The 25,735-nt window shown below is 34.6% G+C and overlaps 1 protein-coding gene across 2 annotated transcripts in view; it reads left to right on the top strand.

The window, feature by feature from the left end:
* LOC149072893 (serine/threonine-protein phosphatase 4 regulatory subunit 3-like) overlaps nt 1-24,872 on the top strand; it is a 54,825-nt gene extending 29,953 nt beyond the window's left edge. The window contains exons 11-17 of one of the 2 annotated variants that reach the window (XM_089246468.1): nt 4,174-4,267; nt 6,205-6,363; nt 7,277-7,446; nt 14,105-14,250; nt 18,288-18,472; nt 23,928-24,079; nt 24,286-24,872. In XM_089246468.1, the coding sequence (XP_089102594.1) occupies nt 4,174-4,267; nt 6,205-6,363; nt 7,277-7,446; nt 14,105-14,250; nt 18,288-18,472; nt 23,928-24,079; nt 24,286-24,393 (1,014 nt within the window). In that variant the 3' untranslated portion in view covers nt 24,394-24,872. Of the gene's footprint in view, nt 1-4,173; nt 4,268-6,204; nt 6,364-7,276; nt 7,447-14,104; nt 14,251-18,287; nt 18,539-23,927; nt 24,080-24,285 lie in introns of both variants that reach the window. The other variant, XM_089246467.1, reaches the window with a different exon arrangement.
* The last annotated feature ends 863 nt before the right edge of the window (nt 24,873-25,735 follow it).

The following is a 25,735-nucleotide window of genomic DNA, read 5'->3' as shown; positions in this document are numbered from 1 at the left end:
ATTGAATATCATTATCTCTGTTAAAAACCGATGCGAAAAAGTCATTGAAAGCCCTACACATGTCACCATTGCTCTCTAACCTAGACCCTCCTATCGAGAGGGGGCCAACTGTCCCCTTACATCCATTATTGATGTATCGAAAAAATGATTTCGGATCAGAGCCAATGCTATCTGCTAACCTAGATTCAACTTCCTTTTTACTATCCCTGATCGCTTTCTTCAACACTCTTCTTTTATCAGTAAACAATGATAGGTCACCTCGTCCACTTGTATACTCCCTGAAGGCTCTTTTCTTTTCAAGATAGAGGTTACGCACGCTATCCGTGAACCATAGAGGGTGCAATGTACAAACACGCCTTTTTCGAATAAAGGGTATGACGTTGCGCAAAACAGAAGACAGTTTCGTACTAAATTCCTCCCATTGACTTACCACCCCTACTGATTCCAACCGGTCTTTGAAAACTTCCGCTAACCTTCCTCTCAGAACATCAAAGTTAGTTCTTCGAAAACAAGGAACCAGTCTTTTGTTATCAACCTTACCCGAGGAAAAGTTACAGTGAAATCTGACGATACGATGATCACTGGAAGAAAACTCTTCCCCTACCGAAACATGTTCAATAAGATCCTCAGAACTAATGAGAACTAAATCCAAAATAGCAGTACCCCTAGTGGCTTCTGATACATGCTGATATAAAAACTATCGAGCACCAACTTAAGAAAGTCTCTTTCATATTGATCTCTATCTGAAAGGTTCTCCCAATCGATACCCTGGTAATTGAAATTCCCTAGTATGAGAACCCTCTTACGCTTACACATGTAGGAAATTTCAACATGCAATTTGGCGACGTAGTTTGGATCCCTATTCGGTGGATTGTAACAAACCCCAACAATAAGTTTATGAAGTCTTTTGTTCTCAAGCTCAACTTATACAGTTTCAATATCACTTCTCTTCACGTTATACTCTCTAGCCTTCAAACATGATTTTACGTATATCAACACTCCACCCCCTTTCCTATACGATCTATTTCTCAAAAAAGCATCGTATCCTGAGATGTGTAAGAAAGATTCATCCCGATCCTTTGCCCAAGATTCAGTAATGGCTATAAGATCCAGGCCCTCCACAACCATCATAGTTTCTAAAAAATCTTTCTTATTACCCAAGCTCATGGCATTAATTAGCACACATTTTAATTTACCCGGTGATTTATTGTCAATCGAGAAGCCATTCAAGTCAGTGGTGGGTAATTCCCCATCAGTACTGTTATGGTTTCCATTAACTAACCCGCATTCCAGACTACATGGTCTGGGAGTAAAAAACCTAACCTAAGACTATCGTAAACTTCCCAGACCCCCCTCTTATTTAGATGGATCCCATCTGAACGAAGCCACCTATCAGTAAATATGGGAAGCTCCAAAAACATGACCCCAAGTGAGGAGCAAATGTCCTTCAGGCCTATATTGAATTGTTGGATCCTACTCCTATACCCTCTACTACCCCTTGGCAGCACTGGAATCACTGCCACATGTGAACCCCCCCCCCCTCCCTAGCGGATAATAGTAAATCCCGGTACTCTGACAGAGACTCACTAATATTCGCTCCTACCTGATTTGTTCCCACCCACCGAATCACCCGCAAGGGCAACTTTCGGCGATGAAAAACGTCTCGAACGTTGCCAATCTTCCCTCCAGGAAGACAACAGCGCTCGAAACCCCGAATATCCCTACACACTCTGTTCCCAAGTTCCCTAACCATAGAATCGCCGTTGATTAAACCCCTATCACTATCCCCCTCTATCTCATCCACGACCACCTATTCGCCCTCTAAACTGTCGTTGTTCGTGGAGATTGCTTCTTCATCAACCAGGCCCTCTAGAACCCTAACTTTTTCCCGTAAGGCTTCGACCTTGAGTTCCAACCTTCTTCTATCCAAGCACCCTTTACAATTGAGACTATCGGCTACTATACCCCTACATCAGGGAAATCTCCCGTCGCAAGCTCTACACAACACTAGTCAAGGTCGAGGCATACTAACACTATTGCTAAACTAGATAATAATAATTAAAAATAGGAAAATGAGAAACGTTAACAAGAAATTAAAAAAAATTAAAATACATTACAATGCGAAATATACGCAGGAGATTGTACGAAAAAATTAAGTAAAATCACAAAGAAAATATATAATAAAAGAATACAACACACTCAAAAAAAGTATTAAGCTACAAAGTGCAATTTATACTTAATAAAATTAGCCAACTATATATATATCTGTCCACTGACCTAAAACAATAGGACCCAAAATGACCCAGGAAACCGTTCGCAAACACTAATGCCCAGAAACTCACGAAAATATATCAAAAAAACGGGGAAAGAACACGAAAAAATGGCACAAAACAGTTGTTTATCGACAAAAGCAACGGTCATAAACCTGGCGAAAATAAACTGAAAATGAAATGAGAGAGAGAAAATAAAATTTAAATCAACCAAAAATACCAGCGAGAGAGAAAAAAATTGAGACAAATAAAAACAATAAAATTAATAAAAAAAAACCACTTATCTCGGAATCCAAAGATGTGCTAGAAAAAAAGAAAACACAGCAGAATATGACACAAAAATTAAAAACACGCTAAGTAGACTCACGAGAACAAGAAAAACACAAAATGACCGATTGCCTAATTTGAGAATGTCCCAATCAGTGTTTGAAGAATCAAACAGTTATGACTGCTCTCAGCAATATAGCTACTCAGATAACATTACTTTCAATCCCTGACACTGACATGACAAAAAAGGACATCCTACAGTTCCTGAAAACATAACGGAGTACCAAATCAATTATTTTCTGGTCTACTATGATAGTGATACACTGATACTTATAACAGTTGGGGCAACAAAGCATCTTAATAGGTCCAGGCAACATTCTTATCACGTTGCATATTACATTGATGTCATTTGCATTGTTCCAGTGTGTACCCTGCCACGTACCTATATACAGTACAATATAAAATCTAAATGAGTGCACAGTTAAAAAACAATTCAGCTTTCAAATTGCATGTTCATGTGTATTCTTATGTTTGCTGCTCAAGATATTATAAACTCGCCAATAAAATCTGCACATCTAGTTAAAAAGAAAAATCAAATTTGTAAAGAGAATTTTGGGTATTTCAGTTGTTTGACAATTTAATGCTATTGCATATTTTTTTAATGTAATATCGTATAGGCTATATATGTATATATATACTCGTGTATAAGTCAAGTTTTTTTTTGTGGAAAAATTCGTTCTTCGAGTGGGGGTCGGCTTATACTCAGGTCAGTTTTTGATGAGAAAATATTGACCCCCACAGTAAGTAGTCATTTTTGTAGCATTGTTGGAGAATCCGACACTATTGGTATGGGATATGTTCAAAGCCTACGGAACTGATAATGTTGAAGCCGATGCAAAGAAATCAAAAACATCATTGGCTTTGATACCAGGTGGGCTAACGTCGATTGTACAGCCTTTAGATGTGAGCATCGACAAGCCTCTCAAAAGCTATTTGAGCAATTTGTGGATCGAATGGATGAGTTCCGATGATAAGGAAACTACAAAAAGTGATGCCTTGAAGAAACATGACATTGGCCTAGTGTGCCAATGGGTACAGGAGGCATGGAATTCTGTTTCTGCTAATCCTTCAAAAAGTGTTGCATCAGCAATGCGATGGACTTAACTGAAGATGATATTCTCTTTGAAAGTGCAATGGTGATGACAGCCCAGATGAAGATAAAAACCAAGATGCCACACCCCCTATGATGATCTGATGGATTACAATGAGCTTGAGACTCAAAAGAAATGGATTAAAATTTTCGAGTCATTTTCTATTGTAAATCTCCGCAAACTATTCATTTTGCATGAAAATATAAGATTTTTTTTTCTCTAAAATGCATGGATTTTTTGGGGTTGGTTTATACACAGGTTTTCAACTTATTGCGGTTTTGGTGGTCCTAGAAGTAGATGGGGTCGGCTTATACATGAGTATATATGGTATATTATGTTTTTAGGCACAGGTTTTGTTTGCATGTATTCTGTAAACCTTTAGTTTTTATAAAAATTGTGGATTTTTCCCATTTCAAATTATTTTAAAAATTGACTTATGTATTAATTTCTGACTTTTTCTTCCCTATAATCAATTGCCGTAAAAGAAATCAGATTTTTTGAATTACTTCTACAAGCACTGCATGCATGTCTTAATATCTCCTCTCCTGGCAAATACTACAGAGGAAAAACCGAGTAAAGGTAAGATGCTCTTCTTTAAAATCTCTGCTTTTTAAAATATAAATGAAAAATTGTTATGTCATTTGGGGATTTTGCCTGTTTTGGCCTTGTATTTGTATATTGAGTTAACAATGACAATATTTTATAATATGAAAGTCTGAATAGGGACAAAAAGTGTTGAATTGTGCCAAAATGTTCAAGCCTCTGTATTCATCATGTATGCACATACAAGTAATCTCTCACTTTTAAACCCTCTCATTTGTTTCTCTCGGTTATAACATAATTTTCTGCACTTCTGGGGAAAGATAGAATAATAAGATATTTCTCACTTCTTTTGTGATATATCTCTGTCACTGACAATTTTGCTTTATTTTTTCAAAGAGACTTTTATGAAGAATCTAAAAAAAAAATTTTCAGTGTGAAGAAGCTATAATGGCTAACTATGTTTGTTGTATCTGTGCCAAAAGAGTGCATTCTCTTCTTTTCTGACCTTCATAGCGGTTTATGACTTTAGACCAAACAGTGTGGCTACTATTTGGCATCCTTTTTTTGAGATTCTTTTGTACTTAATAAATCTCATATTGGGATTCTGGTTTCCATCATCACTCTGTCCAGTTAGCTTATCTGTATCAATAAATCATACTGCTCCATGGGTGCTCAGAATTTCAACTCAAGGGGTTAGTTGAATCGATATGATGATAGAATGATAATAGTTAGTGTTTTAGAAAGATCGTGTGCTTTCGTTTTTCCTAGAGACTGCATGTCGTGTTTGCCTAGTCATTCTAGCCTGTTTAGCTTTTTTGGGTTTCAGAATTAAGAATGGGTAAATGATAACTTATCAATTGCATTGAAAATAAATTGAGAAAGTTTCATGTTAACTGAGTTATAAGAATTGCAGAATATTGCGAAGAAAATATGTGATGACAGTGATGAAGTAGACAAACAATTTAAAAAAATCTTTGACATTTACAAAAGCTTTAAAATGTGCTAGAAACTTTTAGTGATTAAATACAAATTCTAAACCTGATGCTACTTTTGTTCAAATTGTATGAATGGCAACGAAACAAGCCTTCAATATCAAGTTACTTTAGAAAACTACAAATATAACAAGATATTATTGCAACCTCGGGCCGTATGTGTAGGTTTCTATGAAGAAATATTATTTTCCTATGTGTTAAATAAAAATTCCACGTTTATATTTTACTTTACTACTTGCATAGCATATATATTTTTTCAAGTGCATTTTCTCTCATTCTTATATGCCTGTTTGGTATATATACATCTTTTTTTGTTGTTCTCTCACACTGATACATAACTAAGAGATTACTGTATTACCTCTCAGTTTGTCTTACAGTTAAACCCACTATTATTGTGCACATAATTTATGTATAAAATCTAGGAAATAGGTAACACTTTGAATTTTGTTCAAATGATATTCAAAGGATCATTTACATACAGCTTCATACTGCTCAAGTTGATAATCATGACAACCAAAATTTAAATTCACCCCCCATAAGAAATATATTGTTCAACAAACTTTGAATATGTTATGCACAAAGGAACATCTTAACTCAATGACTTGTGCTTTGTATACACTTCCAATGAGGCAAGCTATGTAATCTATGAATTCTGTCCTACATAATATGCTAATCCTTTTCATTCAATATTATCTATGGCTAAGGCTGAGCGCACAAGACTAGACAATCTAGCTTTAGACAAGCTGTCTTAATCATTATTGCTCACGATGGTTTGTATGACGCAATGCACACTGATTAGTCAAACAAATTGAACCATTGCATCATACAAATCAATGTGAACAAAAATGACTAAGTGTGTCTAAAGCTGTTGTGTCTGATTGTGTCTAACCGGTGTGCATCCAGTCTAATTTTGGTCTACAGAGCTTAAAAAACAATGATTTCATAAAAGAAATGATTGCATGTGACTTTTTTGTTTTACAGAAGATGGACAAACTGCTCAACTTCTAGGTTTGATTTTGGAGTTACTGTCATTTTGTGTTGAGCATCATACATACCATGTGAAGAATTACATATTATATAGAGATCTATTGCGAAGAATTCTCATATTAATGCGATCTAAACATACATTCCTTGTTTTATGTAAGTTATATTGTTTTGTACTGCTAATTTTTTGTATTTGTTGTATTTCTTATCATAACCTTTTAACGGCCAATGTTCTCAATTGGGAACATCAGTTTTATTAATTAGAAAAAAATATTTTTCTATCATGATAGCACTTGATTTTTTTTTTTCTTGAATGCATAAGATTCTAAACTTAATTTACAAAACAAAAATTTCATTCATTTCAGCACTTATGCCATAAATTTAGTTTTTTTAAATTACATATTTTTACGGAAGAATAAAATTTTAATTTTTTTGTTTTTATTTTAATGTTGTTTCTATGGACATGGGCAAGTCCAGAAAACATACAAGAAAATTTTTTTCATGAATTTTATGGTTGATATTTTTCTAAACTAAAGGATCAGAAGAGGAAATAATGTAGAAAAATTTAGTAAATCAATTCAAATCTTAATTCGGCCGGTAGAAGGTTAAAGAAAAGTAATTGTACAACATAATATTTATTAGTTGCCCCAAAGCAGAATGTTTTGCATTGTTCTGCAACGAGCCCTCCGAATAGAAAGGTTCTGTGCTAAAAATTCCCATAACAGTGTTTTCAACACTTTTCTTGAAGTTCTTGCAGATTGTTGTGCAGCAGCGCTGGTTTTTCTGCAATGTAGGTTGTAGTTTTCGGCACATTCTGCTTTGGAGATTAGTTGTATAATCATTGGTGAAGTTGATATTTTTTCAATGACATCTACTTCATAGTTGAAAAGTTAATGTGGTTATGTGCTAATTTATAAAAAAAAAGAAAGAAAAGAAATAAAATAGCTAATAGAAATATTTGTAAATTTTTAATATTGTGTGAACTTTGTTTTTCCTTTTTCAACAATATCACTTGCGATTCATGAGTTTTTATAGATGACTTACGTATTTTTTGTGTGTATTTTTGAAGGTGCCCTAAGGTTTATGAGAAAGATCGTAGGGCTTAAAGATGAATTTTATAACAGATATATAATCAATGGAAATTTGTTTGCTCCTGTTGTTGAAACATTTAAACGAAACAATGGCAGATATAATCTTTTGGATTCTGCTATTCTGGAAATGTTTGAATTCATCAAAGTGGTAAGCATCAGAATTTCTATTGAGGTGTGTTGCAAAAATGACTTTTTTTTTTACATACTCGACTCATTTTCTATCTTCTACATCTTGCACTGCACTCTTTTGTTTAATCTAATATGCAGTGTGGTTACAATTAAGGGGACCCTACTCAGACCATAAGTGGATACAGCCTCCTCGAATGGGAAAAGTGGGCAAATCATTGAGGGTATATGTAGTGAAGCGGGGAGGAAGAGGAATCACTGAGGGCACATAGTTTTCACATTATTTCTATTTTAGTCCCTTTGTATGAGAAAAAGGCTAAAAAATATGTGCAGAAACTTTGTGAGTGAGAATTACAAAAATTTTGAATGCTTTATTCAGGAAAAACTTCAGAGTATACTATGACAAATTTTCATACTTCTATGTTAATTATTGTAGCAATGCCCCAGGTCTTTGATCACCTGCTTATATTTCTTCGTTAAGACTGAGCGGCGGGCCAAGTTCTGTGTAGGAGAAGGTATCTGTGAATCAAGTAATTAATGTCTAAAAACATGTTCTATCCAAAGGCTCATTTACTTTCATTGTCTCCTAGTAGGAAAAGCTTGCAAAGAAGCTCATAAGCACTGAGAATTTAACGTATGGAATTCTGCACATATATACAAATATACAGTTGATCTCACTTATAACGTTCCTCCCATTTAGAATGTTTTTCCACTTAGTACAACTTATTTCCGTGGTCCTACAAAAAGTAATTATCACTAAGATTTCTCATTTAATGTGTTTTCCCATTTACAACATTTTTTATGACGGTTTTTTGAAAATGAGACATTCAAGTATTACGTAAGCAGATTTGTAGCCATTTTTGACCCCCCCTCCCCCCTTGTCAGCAAAATTTTGTCAGCAGCTTATAATATTTCATATCTTCAAAAAGGGTGGTTGATGGCGTAAGCAACCTTCAAACCTCCCCCCGTTGTCATCAAAAGTCAGCAAATCCGAAACCCCCTCCTCCCCTCGATGCTTACGTAATACTTGAATGACCCCAAAACATTATAAGCAGGATCCACTTACTTTAATTAACAGTTGTAGGCACACATTTATATATTTATTAATAAATCAATCTATAAATTCCCTTCTGATTGATTTTTACATTTCGTTTTGATTTTACACATTTACATTTTACATACTCTCTCAAACATTTATCTTCTGATTCCCGATTCATACTTTGTTTTTCCTGGTAAAATGATTTTATTTTTCCTCCCTGATGGTCCACCACTCCGATCTGTCACCATTCAACTGCCACATATTTTCACATCTGAATGTGGGAGCTATGTCAGATTTGTGTTGGAGAAACTTAACAGTGTACTTATGTGTGTGTGGCCAGCATTTGGTGTGTTTTGTGTTCAGTATGTGGTGCCATCTATCTAGCACCGCAATTAGATACTTTCTCAAATGGGCAAGCACATGCGCACAAGCACATTGGCACACCCGTGTAATGTAGAAGAAGCAGTTATAAAGGGTGAATTTGGTGCCCCCTTCTAGTCCACCTGTCCCTCCCCTCTCCTGGTTACGTCCCTGCATCTATCCTCCAAACTGGCAATACGTGCATTTGAAGTCTAATGTATACATATTTGTGTTGTAGGTCTGTGTGATCGCTGTGGCAACCAGAAGTTTTTTCTAAGGAATAGCCAACTCAAAATTTGAAAACCTTAGAAAATCACATTTTTAGCCGATTACCATTGTGCAATCGTGGGTTCCAAACCCGGATTTTCACCAATAGCAAAATTTCTGGGGGGGGGGGGGGTTATAAAGAACCTCTTCCCTCCCTCCCTGATTATCAAAAATTAAAAGTATTTTTGTAGAGAATTAAAATATTGGAATAAAATAATTTTTTTTTTACTACCTGTTAATTTACCTAAGAGTGTCAGTGACCCAAACTTTCTGTGAAGAATTAGATCCTTGTGCCCCTCCAAAAGCCGATTCTGCGTACACACCCATGATTTTCGCGATACAGAATGATGAATACCACATAGCAGCTAGATGACAAAACTGGATATTCAAGGTTGAATTTTTACAGATTCGGTTTTTTTCCAAAATCTTGGGAAAGTTTTACAATTTGAATGGCCGTTCCAATCCTTTACAATTTAAAAAAAAAAATGAATTTGCAATATTGTAGAAACAAGGCAAATTTATGGCGTATAGATGCTGTCTTTAAATGCCGGCAGATAGTCGCGAAAGTACCGTAATTTCCGGTATGTAACCAGAAGGAAGAAAATCTGCAGGGGAATAAAACTCCAAAATTTGGCAATTACACTGCCCCTCATTCATGGAAGCAACTAGAGATATCCCTCATCTTATTCTTCAACAACCCGCGTGTATATCAATACAGTACAGTGTACAAAGTAGTAAAACTACTTTTTCAAGGTAATGAGATCATGATACATGGTTAGAAAAAGGAAAAAAGTTGGAGAGGTTTTTCTCTACTTTTTTCTCCTTAGAACTAGGAAAGAGCATGTCCCGGAGGACGCATGAACAAAATTTTTCTGGGTTCTTTTCGAAAATTCCGGGTATTTGAAGCATTATAGTGCGTCAATGGCATGTCTGCATCAAAATAATAATAATAATAATGGTAATTGAAATAATTATTAATTATTTTCTCAAAATTTGAATAATTAGATTAAAAATTGGCTCGACGCCATATGCCGTCGTAACCACCTGACTGGTTAGAGATTTTATTACTGTATTTTCAAACTAGATGGATTTTTTTCTGTGAAAAAATATGAATATTTCCAAAGCAAACTAAGCTACATAATTAAGATTATTACTGGCAAAAATTATCTTGTTTAATAGTCTAAATAATTAAGATAGTAATAAATAATAATAGTCTAAATAATTAAGATAGTAATAAATAATTAAGATAGTAATTAATAATAATAGTCTAAATAATTAAGATAGTAATAAATAATAATAGTCTAAATAATTAAGATAGTAATAAATAATAATAGTCTAATAATTAATCTTTAGTTTTTTTATGTTAATTTCAAAATGTCTAGTTGTTTGATTTTTTTTACTATTGCCCCCCCCCTCCACACAATCTGCTGCAGAGCCCCTAGCAGGCCCATATCCAGAAATTTTGTTCGGGGGGGGGGGGGGTGACCAAAGTGATAGAACAATAGATTTGGCCATCTTTTTCCCTTTTTTTGGTAATTTTCTCACATTTTAAGGGGGACCAGCCCCCCCAAGTCCCCCGGCTAAAGCCTTGGCCCCTAGGCATGGGCCCTTGCATCCTGAACTGGGGGTCAGGCCAAATATTTTACATGCTCTCACAAATGAATTTGTAGTGTGGAAAGGAGGCCCGTCTTAAGAGCGTGATGGAGCCTCCGGCCAAGTGATTTTTCTGAAGCTCTACACAGCAAATTCTTTCACAGAAACTTTGAGCCGGTTCTCATTTTTGTGAGGCCCTCAGGCCATGCCCACGTAGGCCCATGCATTAAGATAGCAATGGTGAAAAGACAAAAAGTAAGAATTACCCTGTTAGCTTCCTTGAGGGGGAGGGGGGATGACTTAACTGTAAATTTACGAGTGCATTTTCTTTCATGCATACATGTAGAGTCAAATCTGATTATGACAGCCTTCATAAAATTATGTTATTGTTTCGCTCGTTGAAACTGAGAGATAAAAGCAGGGTCGTCTTAATACATGTGCCGTGCCCCAAATAAGGAAGTCTCGTGTTACACAGAAGTGAAAAAAAAACTATAAATAAGATTTGGAATCGGGACCACAACTAGGGGGGAGCAGGCAGGTCTGGTGCCCCGATCACTGGACGTGAAGGGGCGCTGAATTCACCTTACAACTGCTTCATACCATGCACCACCCAAGCTCTATTGACCATTCGACCATTGTCAATCTCAGCCATTGCCCTGGATGAGGGGGCTGGGCAGTGTCGGGTGCTTTATTGTGCATATATAAATAATATATGGATATAAAACATATATTAAAAAAAAGACAAACAAAAAGTACATACAGATTTGAAAAAATTATGATGAAAATTCCTATTGTACGAAATTTACGTCCATGGCTTTGTAGCTCTAGTGAGTTCTTTGTCGTCTTCTGTGGCCAATCGCCAGGTCATGGACCATGTCTTCTCTTAAAGGTTTGGTGGCTCGTGAGCCCTCTACGATGGCCAGGCCAGGACCAAGTATTTTCTTCTAGGCTTGATGGCTTGGGTTCGTCCTCTACCATATAAGTTTCTAATTGAGGTTGCTGAGGAATTTGGCAAGAAGGAAAATTCAAGGAATGACATTTTGGCACAAAATAATTCTTTGATTGGCTCGTTTGAACTGATAACAGTAAAAAATATCGATAAAAAAAATAATTTTTTCCTGCTTATAAAATTTGTTCATTTGCATAAGGAATTTTTTTTCTAATTTCAATGCCTTTCCTTAATTTTGAACTAATTTCAAACTTCAAATATTGTATCACAAATTGAAATCATTTTACCACTTAAAAATTTTTTGTATTATCTAACCATTTTGCGAAAACTAATTAGCCCATTAATCAGACACAACTTCGATTTGGCGCTAAATAATTTATTCAACCCCGGGATGTCATGTGACACTTTATGGAAAAAAAAGCTATGGGTGTTCACCACGAAATTCCTTATCTCACGGCAGATTGAGGAGCGGCGAAAAACTTCGGTGGGATCTCAGCCTAATACTAATGGTTGATAAATTGGCTACAGGATGATGGTAAAAAGGGACACATAATATAGAAGGAGCAATAAAAAAGTTCCCAAGCTTCCCACACAAAATGCATGGATTTAGTTACCAGGGTTGGCAAGTTTTTGCTGCAGTAAAATTTCATGGAATTCAAAAATTATATTCATCTGTTTCAAATTTTATGAATAAATGATTATAAAGCCTTATACTTATCAATTTTTTTATAACAAGTCTGGTTGTGATGCTCATTTTATTTGGATGAAGCAAATAATTTTGCCATCTGGGAAAAATTCATAGTATTAAAAAATTGTATTTATCTGTTTTCAATTCTATAAATAAGTAATTATAAAGTCTATAAGTAATTACTTATGAATTTGTGATAACAAATCTAGATGTGTATTTTATTGGAATGAAGCAAAAATTTTTGTCACTGGCAAAAATTTGTATAATTTAAAAATAGGATTTAACTGTTTTGAATTTTATAAATACATGAAGTGTTATGAATTTTTTATGACAAATCTCTGGGCAATGCATATTTTATTTGAATAAAGCAAATATTTTGCCACTGGTAAAAATTCAAAGAATTAAAAAATAGGATTTATCTGTTTTTAATTATATAAATAAATAAATAAACAAACATAGTCTTTTACTTGTGAATTTTTCATAACAAATATGGATGATGCATATTTTATTTGGATGTGTTTTCATATTTTTGGTTGCTGAATATTCATTTTTATACCATGTAATTTTATAAGTTTCACGTTTTTTAAGTTTTTATATTGAAAAGAATATTTCATAATTGAAAAACTAAGCTTGGTATGTCTTGAGTGAAAAGAATAATTTTTACAAATTTGTGGCTGATTTTTGCCACTGTCCCAAGTAAAATCCAACCCTGTTAGTTACAGAAATGTGCTGCTAGGGAATGTTAACATACTACTTTGGGAGTCATGTAATCAAGTTTTTTTTTGGTTCCTGTGTAGAAAGAAATCATCAAAAAAGTTTTTTTTTAAAAGATTGACAATATTTCCTTTTACTTTTGAAATTAAATAAGAATTAAAGCATCATGCTTTTGTGAAACTTAGATCAATATCTCAGAAAATGGTGCACACCATCAATGAACATCTAAAAAACATTTATTTATTCAATATTGTTGGCCTTTCAAAGGCCTATACAAGAGGACACGGTGGATTTACACACAGATGTTTTGTAACATTTGACCGGAAATCAGAGATTGTGGGGGAGTTAACAATAGTTGAGGGGAGCTTGTTCCATTCAACTATGGTATTAGGAAAACTGTATTTAAAACAGTCTGTAGAGGCAAAAATAGATTTTAATTTTTTGGGGTGGTCAAGTCTATTGGAAACATAGGAAGGCTTAGTCAGAATACCGGACATATCAAGATTTAGATGACGATGAGTAGTCTTATAAAGCATGGCTAAGCAGGAGATAAGTCAGTGAGTAGCGAGTGGGTGGAGAATAAATTTGAGTTTAAGATCGAAAATGAAACTGAAAGAGGACCAGCAGTCATGAATAAAGTGGGCTGATTTATTTTGGATAGATTCAAGTTTGTCGATATTACTGGAGGTGTAGGGGTCCCCAGACCTCAGCTGCATAAGAAAGAATGGGAGAGATACAAGTTTGATAGCAGAGAAGTCGGACATCATGAGCAGGGCAGGGGGGGGGGCCCTTTGCCCCCCCCCCCTAAATGACGGACCTGTCATAAAAGGAGTGTTATTACAGTTTGGTTCCCCTACATGATAGATTTACTCACTGAAAATTCATGATGCTGAACTGCATCATGAATTAGTGTCAAATAGGGATTTGACTGTATGAAGAAATTTAACTGCAATTTCATTCAAATCTGTAAAAACAAAATTTATTGTGCCTTTTGGTACTCCTAAGTGTGTGCAAAAATGTGAGAGTCATTTTTAAATGTGTATTGTTTGTATGTTTGAAATTTTTTGCAGGAGGATATAAAAACACTGTATAGTCATGTGGTTGAGCGCTTTGGTAAAGTTTTAGACAAAGTTGATTATGTACAGACATTTAGAGCTCTCAGATTGAGATATGAACAACATCAAGATCGAATAAAAGATCGTTCTAGTGTAGAAAAGTAAGTTTTGAATGCTTAATTAGATAGTTTACTTATCTTAAAATCATTGTAAAAACTTTATTATTAGTATGTTATTATTGATTTGTAATATTTATACTGATTCTGTCTAGTGCCACACAGATGTTTCTCTACTCTGATTTACCCGAGTCCTTTTGAGTAAAAGTGCGTCCCCCTCAAAGAAAATAAAAATTGGCCCTATTTTCAAAATTAACCACTGGTACCATTGTGAATCAAACTGTTGTTAGACCACAGATTGTCGTAATGTTTTGTATATTTGCCCACAAAATTTGTGTATAGCTTGCATTCACAGATTTTTATTTCCATTACTCTCTTAGAAGGTGGCAAAGGTATATATAGGATGAAATATCATAGAATATACGGCATTTCTTAAAAAAAAACTGGTTACAAAGGATAAAAGCTAAAAAGAGTGAAAATTGGAAATTTGATTCATATTTTTCATCCTGTTTCTAAACACTGAAAATATCTTTGCATTGCCTACAGTGTTACCACTTCTGCCGAGTGTAAAAAATAAAATTTTTTTTTTTGGATATCCTCCGGATTATTCACAGGAAATTAGAATAGTACTTTCTCTTTGAATGTACTGCAGCTTTCAGAGATCATTTGATAGTATGATTATGGTTAGATGGTGAAAATAAGAAAAAAAAGGTGGTACAGAGGAGGAAAATGCTTAGCTTGTGAGTGAATGCATGAACAAGAATTTTGTCGACACTTTTTCCCAGGGTTGTTTAGTTTAAACCACGTTGGTTTAAACCTTGGTTTTAACCAAGTGGTTTTTTTCAAAAAATCAAATAAAAGTTGCCTAAATATAATTTTTTTCCTTGAAAAATATCATATTGGTTCATTATTAGCCAAAATGTTTCATTTTTACCACATTTTATATCCTTGGGGTACATTCTGATGGTATATCTTTAAATGACATAAGATTTTATAAGCGGTTTTTTTCAAAAAGTCTAATAAAAGTGGCCAGAATATATATATATATTTTTCATATGAAGTATCTTAGTTATTTAAAGTTATATACAAAAGCCAAAATTTCTCATTCTTACAACATTTTCTAACCTTTGGCTACATTCTGATGCTCTATCTTTAGCAAATTCATGAATAAGGATTGCATCACACATCTAAATGTAGTGGTGTAAATGTAATCTCACAGGGTTTCTTTTTCCCTTCACAAAGAAGCAGCAACAGTAGTGACACCATCATGCTAGGGGCAGGTGGTCCTATAATCCAATAAAGACATCAGCGGTTCTTAAAGGACAAAGACCAGTGTACTAGTAGTTACATTACCTCACATACATTTTCATTTTCTTTCCCATAAGAAGTAGCACGTCTCCTACTGTATATCTCCCAGTCTTAATATTCAATAGTAGTTTTTTTTATACTTTCACACTGTTAAGCCCAGTTAATCAGGGTTCTACTGAATAATAATAACAGATTTATGAAAAATAATCAGCTATATACAGGGTGATTATAATTTGAAGTTTTGATTCCATAACTATTCAATAAGAACTACTGGTCAGAATGACTTGAAAATTTGCATGAATATTCCTGAAGCAATGGAAGTTTCTTTCGCAAAAGGAAAAAAAAAATGCAAGTAGTGCAAAATGTGCAGGTAGATGATGCTGTACTTGGCCAGCAGTATAATCTATCTTGTGCAACCACATCGTTTTGGCACTTCCACAGCATCAGTGTGTGGATAGAACTTCTATCAAGATGCACATTGCAATACCAGCAAAGCAGCTGCTGAAAACCCATTTTGACAGGATGCACCTTAACCCTTTTAACTTCTGGCTGTTGGGGGTACCTCAAAATGTCATAAACAGTGGTCAGATTGCAAAATTTGGTGAATTGCAATCTCCAGCACATCCCCTATATGTTAGAAGTTCCTCAGGAATATTAACATGGGGGCGCGTTTGGTTTAATGAAGCTGAATTGCAAGCACATCCACATCATGACCATGGCATACTCCGATTCTGTTGTTGAACAACAATTTTTGTGCTTTCAACCTCAGGTTGGACAACATATTTAACATTTCTTAAGTAAGTTGTAGTTATTTGTTCAATTACTTCGTTTTCTGTGATGTTTCCATGAATTATGAACTCGTGGAATGCTATAATTAAGGTATCATTTTGCCATGACTGGCTATCGTTTTCATTCTGCGAGCAAATTTCCCACGTGTTGGATGATGTCATTAATTTTACATTTTTAAGTATTTTTTCCCCTTTACCAAATAAAATTGCATTTTTCAGGAATATTCATGTCAATTTTCAAGTCATTTTGACAATCGTTCTTTTTTTACAGTGTTTTGAAATCAGAACCTTAGTTATAATCACCCTGTATATCGTAAATCATTGCTAATTAATCTGCATTATTTATGCTTCATTAAATACATTATATTCACTTAATTTTTATTACTTTTTTCAAAATAGCTTCCTAATTAAGCATACTGAAAGTAACTGGAGAAAAACCTTTATATACTATATGATTACTAATAACATTGAAAGAATTTTCCAACACACAGTAATCCATTGAGTTGAGCAAAAAATAATTAAATTGCAAAAGTTGGTTTTTGTTAAAATGTAAGAAATATTTATTGATTAATTAGTATGGGAATAGTGTTAATTACATTAATAACCATTTCATTTTAGTTAATTATTAGAAGTTTGAATGATTTTTCAGAAATTTCATTGTTTTTAATGTTAATACTATTTAAAACAAAAAAACTGGTTTAAACCAAAAAAACCTGGTTTTTTGGTTTTTTTACCGACCCTGCTTTTTCCAAATTTTGATTATTTGAAATTCTGTGATTCTTAATTATTTGAAATTAGTTACATTACTGCTATAGATACAATTGGTAGTTTGTAAATATCATTGTTTTCAACATGTAAGAATGATTAATGAGCTAATCATAATTAATATACATTTTATCATATTGATATAATGCATATTTGCCAACTGCTATGGAATTTCCGTAGTTTTTACCATAAAATAGGGAACTAGGGAACTTCAGCTAATCATGAAAAACTATGGAAATCTGGTATTTTTTAGAAACTTCTTTTGTTTAAGGATTTCTTTGAATTCCATTATCCTATCGAGTACAAAATGACGTCATGCAAAGCCTGCAGCGCCAAAGAATAGATATCAAATTAATGACAAATCAACTAATTGACATAAAAAAGAGTGGTTTGCACTAAGATAACTTATCATGGCCCAGAGTTTGTTTTGATAAATAAAAGAAAGTTCAAATTTCACTCACAGGTGACATTGTAAAACAAAAAACCCGACATCTATATATATAAAATTGATTTTCTGTGTTTGTTTGTATGTTCCCCGTACAAATCTACAACTTCATGCCAATCTTTGCCAAATTTTGTATGTGTACCAAACAGACCCAAACTCAAATTATAGGCTACTTTAAAAATGTCACGAGTTGGGCAAATGCCCGATAGGATCAAAAAACTGCCTAGCAACAGTGACTTTTGGAATGTGTGCTTTGATTCCCAAATAATGGTTTGTCACTTTTTTAATGCTCCCAGTATATGAAGAAAACCTGGGCAGTACCAGTTATTACTGCTAGTTTGATATAGAATGTCAGGTTCACAATGTTTTCTAAAGTTGAAGGAAATTGATTTGAATTTGAAAACAGGTAGGAGGAAAAAAATTTGTTTTTTTCTGGGAGCCCCTCCTCTTCTCCTCCCTCCGGGGGATGAGCATTGCTATTATGGAGAGGTTTGGTTCCAAGGTTGGCATGTATGTATAAAGCATATTTGTCCATAACCACTTATTATTTTTCTGAAACCGTGATAAATAAAAAATATATACCATTGCTAAGTAGCCTTTAATCTTTGCTCATTTGACTGAGCTTAGAAATTTATTGCAAACCTTTTGAAGGACAAAAATAATTCAATTTCTGAGAAATAGAAAGAGATGAGTTTGATCAGTCTGGAACATTGTATTCTGATAAATTATATTTTATCAAAACATAAGAAAATCATATTTAATTTTTTTTTTCAAAGTGTTTCGCCTATTATGAGGAGTAATAGATTCCGAAGGGATGCGAGGCAATTAGAAGAAGATGAGGAAATATGGTTCAATGATGAAGAAGATGAAATTGAGGACTCATCTGCTGGTGAGCCTGTTGCAGATGTTAAGAAATTGGATGATGAATTCGAACAAATTGGAAAGATCCTCGACAAACGAGGTAAGCAAAAGAAAAATTGCTTGGATGATGAATTCGAACAAATTGGAAAGATTCTCGACAAACGAGGTAAGCAAAAGAGAAATTGCTTGGTATGTTGATCAATAGATCATTTCCTCTGAATCTCACTCATCATACAGAGCTTTGGTGTATTGCTGCAGAGGTTATTTGCTACCATTTTGCCTCTGAGAAGTTAGTGACCATGTCAGAATTAGTTATAGTTGAACCTAACTGAATGAACACCAGGGGCTCTGCCATCGGACTTATCCTGTTGCCGAGATCTCTTCCAGCCCAGCTTCGTGGCAGAGTCTGGAACAAAGTGAGTGCACCTAACAGTCTGAGTGTGTAGCTAGTGTTGTGTTTGATATTTCAGTGCTGCCATGTATACTACATATTGCGAGTGAAGTGTAATGATTGAATATTTGTTACGTTGTAGGTCTGTTGCTCTCTGTGGCGAGACTTTTTAACGGGAAGATCGGCTCGCATTAGTGCCTTGAAGTTGGAAACCACAGAAAACCAACTTCAGCCAACCACCACTGTGGTGCCGGTGGGGTGTGAACCCAGATCCTCGTGATGCGAATCCATGGCCACTCGACCACCACAGCGGCAGTTGAACCTAACTGCATTTATGCAAGTTTTGTGCATATATAGGGTTACCAGATTCAGAAACTTAGAAATGATGGCACATGTGTCATGGCACATCCTTTGAAATGCCAATTATAACTATTCATAACAGATGGTGCTATATGATTGGCAAAGAAAAACAATAGTTTTTCAACCAAAAACAATTGTTTTTTCTACGAGTCTATCTATAAATGTGATTTTTTCCTCGGCATGATAATTCATCTTAAACAAAAAATAAGATAAAATATGTTTTTTAACCTAAAAACTTAGTAATTTTTTTATGTTGCAGAACAGCACATTGATTTGGCTTTTGTTTTTGGTGACCAGTTTTATTGTCTGCTTAGCCTAGTTGCAAAGCCAGCAGGAATTCAGTCCTTGAAATGATTCTTCAATGGCTTTTTGAGTTTAAAATCTTCTGCCTTTATCAGAAGCATTTCTGATGAAAGGCTCCTTTTCTACTTGTAAAAGATGATCACATGGCCACCCCAAGTGGGCCCCCCACCCTGAGCAGTTAATAATACCGATCACCCAGTCATGGAAGAAAGTCTGCCTAGAATCAGCTAAAAATTTGTAGATCCAGTTAAGTTGCCCTTTGTGAGCATAAAATGGCTGTGGGGCTTCATAAATGAACAAAACTGTGAATGAATTAATGGTTAAAAAATTTCTTCTTTGCTATGAGGAAAGAAATCCAGTGACGTAAATTTTGTTGGTCAAGAAGAGGTCTTCCAGAAACTCCTCAAATTTATCTTTCAGTGTGAGGGTAGACATTCTGCAAATTAGGGATTCTAGATAAAGCAGTCTTTTTTTTCCCTTTTTTTTTTTGGCGTTGGGTGGGATAACCTTATAAAAGTGCATATAGAAGAATCAGAGGGAATGGGTCTGGAGTCTCTTGGACACTTTTTTTACAATTCATTAATTCTGGTCACATTCCTATAGGTTGATCTACTACTGATTGAATTAGGTCAGCTTTTTCTCTCCCTATAGCTTGTCATTCCCAAACTTTTAACAGTGTGTTGCATGTGTATGGAACAATTTAGTCATTATAATGTTTTTCAATTGCGTCATGCTGAAGAACTCTTTGGTTCTACATCGAGTGAATCGAGAAACCCTGCACAATATGTGACACTGAGCCACCACCAGACATTTACTTTACAAAAGAGGACAGCCCTTGTGAATAAAAGCACTTTTCATTGGCAAAAAAAAAAAAATTATCCCTGAAGTTAATTTAGGCGTAACAAACTTTCATATTACATAAACAGTTTTTTGGCATTTATATTTCCTGACTGTTGAAGTTTGATGGTTAGTTTTTTCTTTAATAATAAGTTAAATTTGAGGAATTAGATTATAAAATATGCATTCTTAATGATTAACAAGATTAGTTAATGATTTAACTTGCTTAATAAGCAATCAGCTAATTTAAATTAAAATCAAACAAAAAAAAATTTGATTCAAATAAATTAATCTGATTTTTTTTTAAAATACAAATACAAATACAACGCCACAACAGGCAAATTGCCCAACGAGGCGGCTGACTTAAGAATATCATGGATCCCCGAGGCATTTTTTGGAGGCCCTACCCTACTACTGCTACACCACACATGCACACCCCCCCCCCCCCGCGGAACCCCCAACGAATCGGTACATGCGGGAATGTGCGTGTACGTGTAGTGAAACCTGACGTGAAGTTTTTTTTTGTTTCTCTGTAATGCTTGTTATGTGTAGTGTTGCCATCTGCCACTGCCACCAGTTTTTCTAACTATGAGTGAAGTGTTATGATTGAATTATTTATCGTTGTAGGACTGTTGCTGTCTGTGGCAAGACTTTTTAACGGGGAGATCGGCTCGCATTTGCGCCTTGAAGTTGGGAACCACAGAAAACCAACTTCAGCCGACCACCACTGTGGAGTTCGAACCCGGATCCTCGCATCGCAAGTCCGTCACTATAACCACTCGACCACCACATGGCTAAAAGCCATGATTTTTTTGTATTTTGTTTTTACAGATGGTTTGGTTATATTTCCACCAAATACCAATTGGTTATATTCCAATGCAGATCAATGAAATTCATAAAACAGCAGAAAGAGTTACCAAAATTAGGTGATGCTTTGCTCCTGTAAAGAGGCTTACCACATTATACTTCTGTGTTGTACACAGAAAGTAGCAATACTGACAAATTCATTAACTCATTCGGGGGGCAAATGATACAAAATACCAATGTTATTAGTCATCCTCGGATGAATGAAAAGAGATGGCATGTTTAAATATGTGTTGAAGGTAATTTTGAATAAAATTTTAATAGATCTAAAGAAATATGGTAATTTCAAAATCTCTTCAAAAATATTGTTATAGAGCAGTGGTTCATAGCCAGGGGTCCACGGTTTTAGGGGGCCCGTAAGGTTGGATATTTAACATTTTTTAGCTGAATATTCTGTAATCTTTATCTGTTCCTCCATTTTCCCAAAATTTGTTATATTGGCACAAAGGGTTTGTGGAACACAAAAGGTTGAGAATCCCTATATATATATATATATTAAAATTACCTTTGTAGAAAATTAAAATATTGAAAGAAGTACATTTTTTTACTATCTGTTAATTTAAAATTCTTTTTGAGTGTTAGTGACCCAAAATATATTTCTGTAGAACATAGATGTCGCTGTATTCTAATTTACCCAGGATCTAGTTTATTCGAAAAATCTGGCTGATCGATGCGAAAGTACCATAACCAGAGAAGAAAAAAACCTGCGGGGGAATAGAAAATCCGAAATTTAAAAATTCCATACATGGCCCCTCATTCAGGGAAGGAACTAGATTTATTTAGAAGACACCAACGAATAAGGCAAATACACAAAAAAAAAAAATAAAAGTCCTAATGCATTTCAACACCAATGGTTGCCGTCTTCAGAGGAAAAATTTAACCACTAGTTTCGCTGACCGAGTTTCCCATTTGGGTTGAATACCAAATCTTCACGCTCGGTTGCTCAGCGGAAGAAGTACGTCTGTTCACTTCAAACGTCGTGGTCAGAATGAAGCTGTGAGCCTGCATGAGATACTAATGCAGCGTCCTGATTGGACCTTTGCGGAATAGTGCTATCCGATTGGTCCATTCGAATTTTCTTGTAATTCCCGCTCAAAATGAATTTAAGCCATGGTGTTGCGATCGGGGGTGTAGATTTATTATCGTTCACTAGTATATTTTTGAAGGCCCGAATATATGTGCCTTCGTAGAAATCTAGATCAACTGTGGACTTGACTTTGTGAAAAACTCTCGCTTCTTGAAATTTGAATTTGTGGCCTTCTTGCCAACAGTGAGCGGCGATGGTCGATAATAAATCTACACCCCCGATCGCAACACCATGGCTTAAATTCATTTTGAGCGGGAATTACAAGAAAATTCGAATGGACCAATCGGATAGCACTATTCCGCAAAGGTCCAATCAGGACGCTGCATTAGTATCTCACGCAGGCTCACAGCTTCATTCTGACCACGACGTTTGAAGTGAACAGACGTACTTCTTCCGCTGAGCAACCGAGCGTGAAGATTTGGTATTAAACCCAAATGGGAAACTCGGTCAGCGAAACTAGTGGTTAAATTTTTCCTCTGAAGACGGCAACCATTGGTGTTGAAATGCATTAGGACTTTTATTTTTTTTTTTTTGTGTATTTGCCTTATTCGTTGGTGTCTTCTAAATATTCTTGGGCAAAGTGGATCAACTCTTCTAAGGAACTAGATATCCATCAACTTATTCTTCAGCAACCTGTTTGTATATCAATACAGTACAGTATACAGAGTAGTAAAACCACTTTTTCAAGGTCACACGATCATGATAGACAGTAAAAAAGAGAAAAAAGGGTTGGGGAGGGGTTTCTTCTCTCTACTTTTTTCTTTTTGGAACTAATTGTAACTAGTAACTTTTTGAACTAGTAAACGTGCCCCACAAGATGAGTTTACCAAATTTATTTTTATGCATTCTTTTCTCTGAAATTCTGAGTATTTGACTCACTATTGCACATCGAGGGCATCTCTGGTAGAAGAAATCCTTGTGTCCTTCTATAGGTTGATTCTGCGTACAAACCCATGATTTTTGCGATACGAAGAGGTGACTACAGCATTACAGCTATTATTTATTTACCAATTGCTGTGGAAGGACTTAGATTACAAAACTGCGGATATTCAAGGTAGAGTTTTTACTGAAAAGGTTTTTTTTCCTCCAATGACCCCTGAAAATTTTTTTACAAATTGAATGAGCGTTCCAATCCTTTATGATTTTTCAAAAAAATGTGTATTTGCAATCTTGTAGGAATGAAGTGAATTTACACAGTAAACAAATGGTGTCTTCGATTACCGGTAGATAGTCACAAAAGTACCATAATGTTTGGTATTTAATCTGCAGGGGGGAAACTCAGAAATTGGAAAATTTAATATACAGCCCCTTATATTCAGGAATGCCACTAGATATCTCTTCATCTTATTCTTCAACAACCCGCGGGTTATATCAATAAAATACCGTGCAGTAAAATGCTTCATTTGTAGTAAAACTACATTTCAAGATCGTGCAATCAAGATGGACGTTAAAAAGAGGGGAAAAAAGAAAAAAAAGGAGTTGGAGGTTTTTCTCTCTGTACTATTTTTCTTCTTGAAACAAGAAAAGAATGCATCCCATAGGACGAGTGATGCTAATTTTTATTTGATGTAAATAATTGTATTAAATTTTTATTTTGATCAAAATGCATTTTAATAAAAATAATTTTCATGTGACATTTTCAGTATAATAATATTTCAAGTGAAATTTTGAAAAAAAGAAAAAAAGAAATGAATTTTTATGTCTTCACCCTAGCACGTGATTCGGAAGGGAAGGAAAATGTCAAGGCTGTACCTAACAGACCATTTTCTCCAGTAATGAACAACCGAAGAAGCAATAGCCCTTCTAATGTCTCTCAGCCATTAAGTCCAACAGTGGAAGTGAGATCTCCTCAGCTTGCTAGACGTGTAAGGCTGTTATCATTTATTAACTTATTTCACACTTGCACCATGGAAGAAATTTCCTAACCCTGGTTTCCAACAATAACATAGCAATTTCAGTATTGTGTATTTTTGTATATAACATTTGTAGTACAAAGAATGAAATTTAAATTATTTACGAAAAATTATTTTTATATTCTTTAATGAAAAAAAAGTTTTTTTTCACTTTGCAGGGAGGCTTAGTAGATTATCCTGATGAAGATTCTGATGAAGAGGAGGAAGATGAAGAAGATGGTTCTGAAAGTATACCTCCATCCAAGCGCCCACGATTTAGTTCATAGCATTACTTTTATATATATTTTAACTGGTGAGTGGACATCTTATAATGCCAAGTCATTTGAGGAAACGCATCCTGTTTTATATTCACCAATTCATAAACATCTAATACTGAATAACTCATTATTCACCAACTGCCATCGCGTGCCTGTTTTTTGCAGTCTCTTTTTGATACCTCAAAGGCATTCAAAAAGATAAAAAAGAATGACCTCTCTATGAAGTGCTGTTTTTTTTTTTTTTTTTCCAAGCTATGTGGGAAAACTTGGTCAGTAACTGACCAACAGTTTAGAAAGAGCAGTAATTGAGGCAGATGATTTTGAAATTTGCTTTGTTATGGATTGACATTGCAGCCACATAAGCAAACTAAAGCAAAAACTGTAATATTATTTATATTTTTTCTTATATGTGTTAAGGTATAGTGAATGAAAGAAGATCAGTAACATGTTTCCCTGATGCAGTCTAAATAAAAGTGTTGTTATTAGTATTTTCATGTGATATGTTTTTGGAAGATCTATTGTAATATATAAGCATATATACTGTTGATGAAGGAATGTTTATTTATGAAAGGACTAGTTAACCCCTTCACCAAATGAACATTTCTTTATCTGATGATTAACACTGGAGCTTGATTGGTTATATTAAATACAATTTTTTTTTTGCAATATAAATTAAATATCCTAATAGTATAAGATCAAGTTTTAAGGTTCAGTTAGATCAGGGGTTAAAATATTTGTCTTTTACCATTGTAAATTATTTAATAAAACTGGATGAAATTCTTTGAATTCATGCTTTTGTCCAAAATGGTACTTTTAAATACTACTGTTTAGCTCTTTCTATTTATGATAAATTTAATTGCCCTAAATTCATTATTCAAGTTATTTTTCTACAACTCTGTAAACCAATCTTAATCTGAACCAGAGTACAAATTTCTATTTGAGTGCTAAAGTTTCCATTCTATCTATATCACGAGAAAATTTTCCTCGGGTTATTTGTAACAAGTTCCCTAAAACTCAGTAATATATTGAATCATTTGATTTAAGATCTACCATGCAGATCTTATTTTATGGACAACGCATAATCATCTGAGATCACCTGTGATTTCTTCTGGATTCTGTATGTTTGTGGCTTCAGGACTGACACTGCTTTTTATAGCACTCTACATTAACTTGAGAAAAGTGGAGCCTTCACAGGAAAAGGTAGCTCCTCCTTCTGCCTTTTGTTTCCATAAACATTTCAGATCAAGTTTCAACATTAACAAAAATACTTTTCATGATCACATAACAATCAGCATCTAAAGATAAGATTAAAAATATCACTCTCCACTTTTATAAGAGACGAGAAAAAAAA

The sequence above is a fragment of the Pholcus phalangioides genome, unplaced genomic scaffold, assembly GCF_987345545.1.
Source record: "Pholcus phalangioides strain wild (caught in Gottingen) unplaced genomic scaffold, Ppha-v1.0 ptg000017l_1, whole genome shotgun sequence".
Classification (NCBI taxonomy): domain Eukaryota; kingdom Metazoa; phylum Arthropoda; class Arachnida; order Araneae; family Pholcidae; genus Pholcus; species Pholcus phalangioides.
The sequence above is the reverse complement of the archived record's forward strand: the minus strand, read 5'-3'. Positions and strand labels throughout refer to the sequence as shown.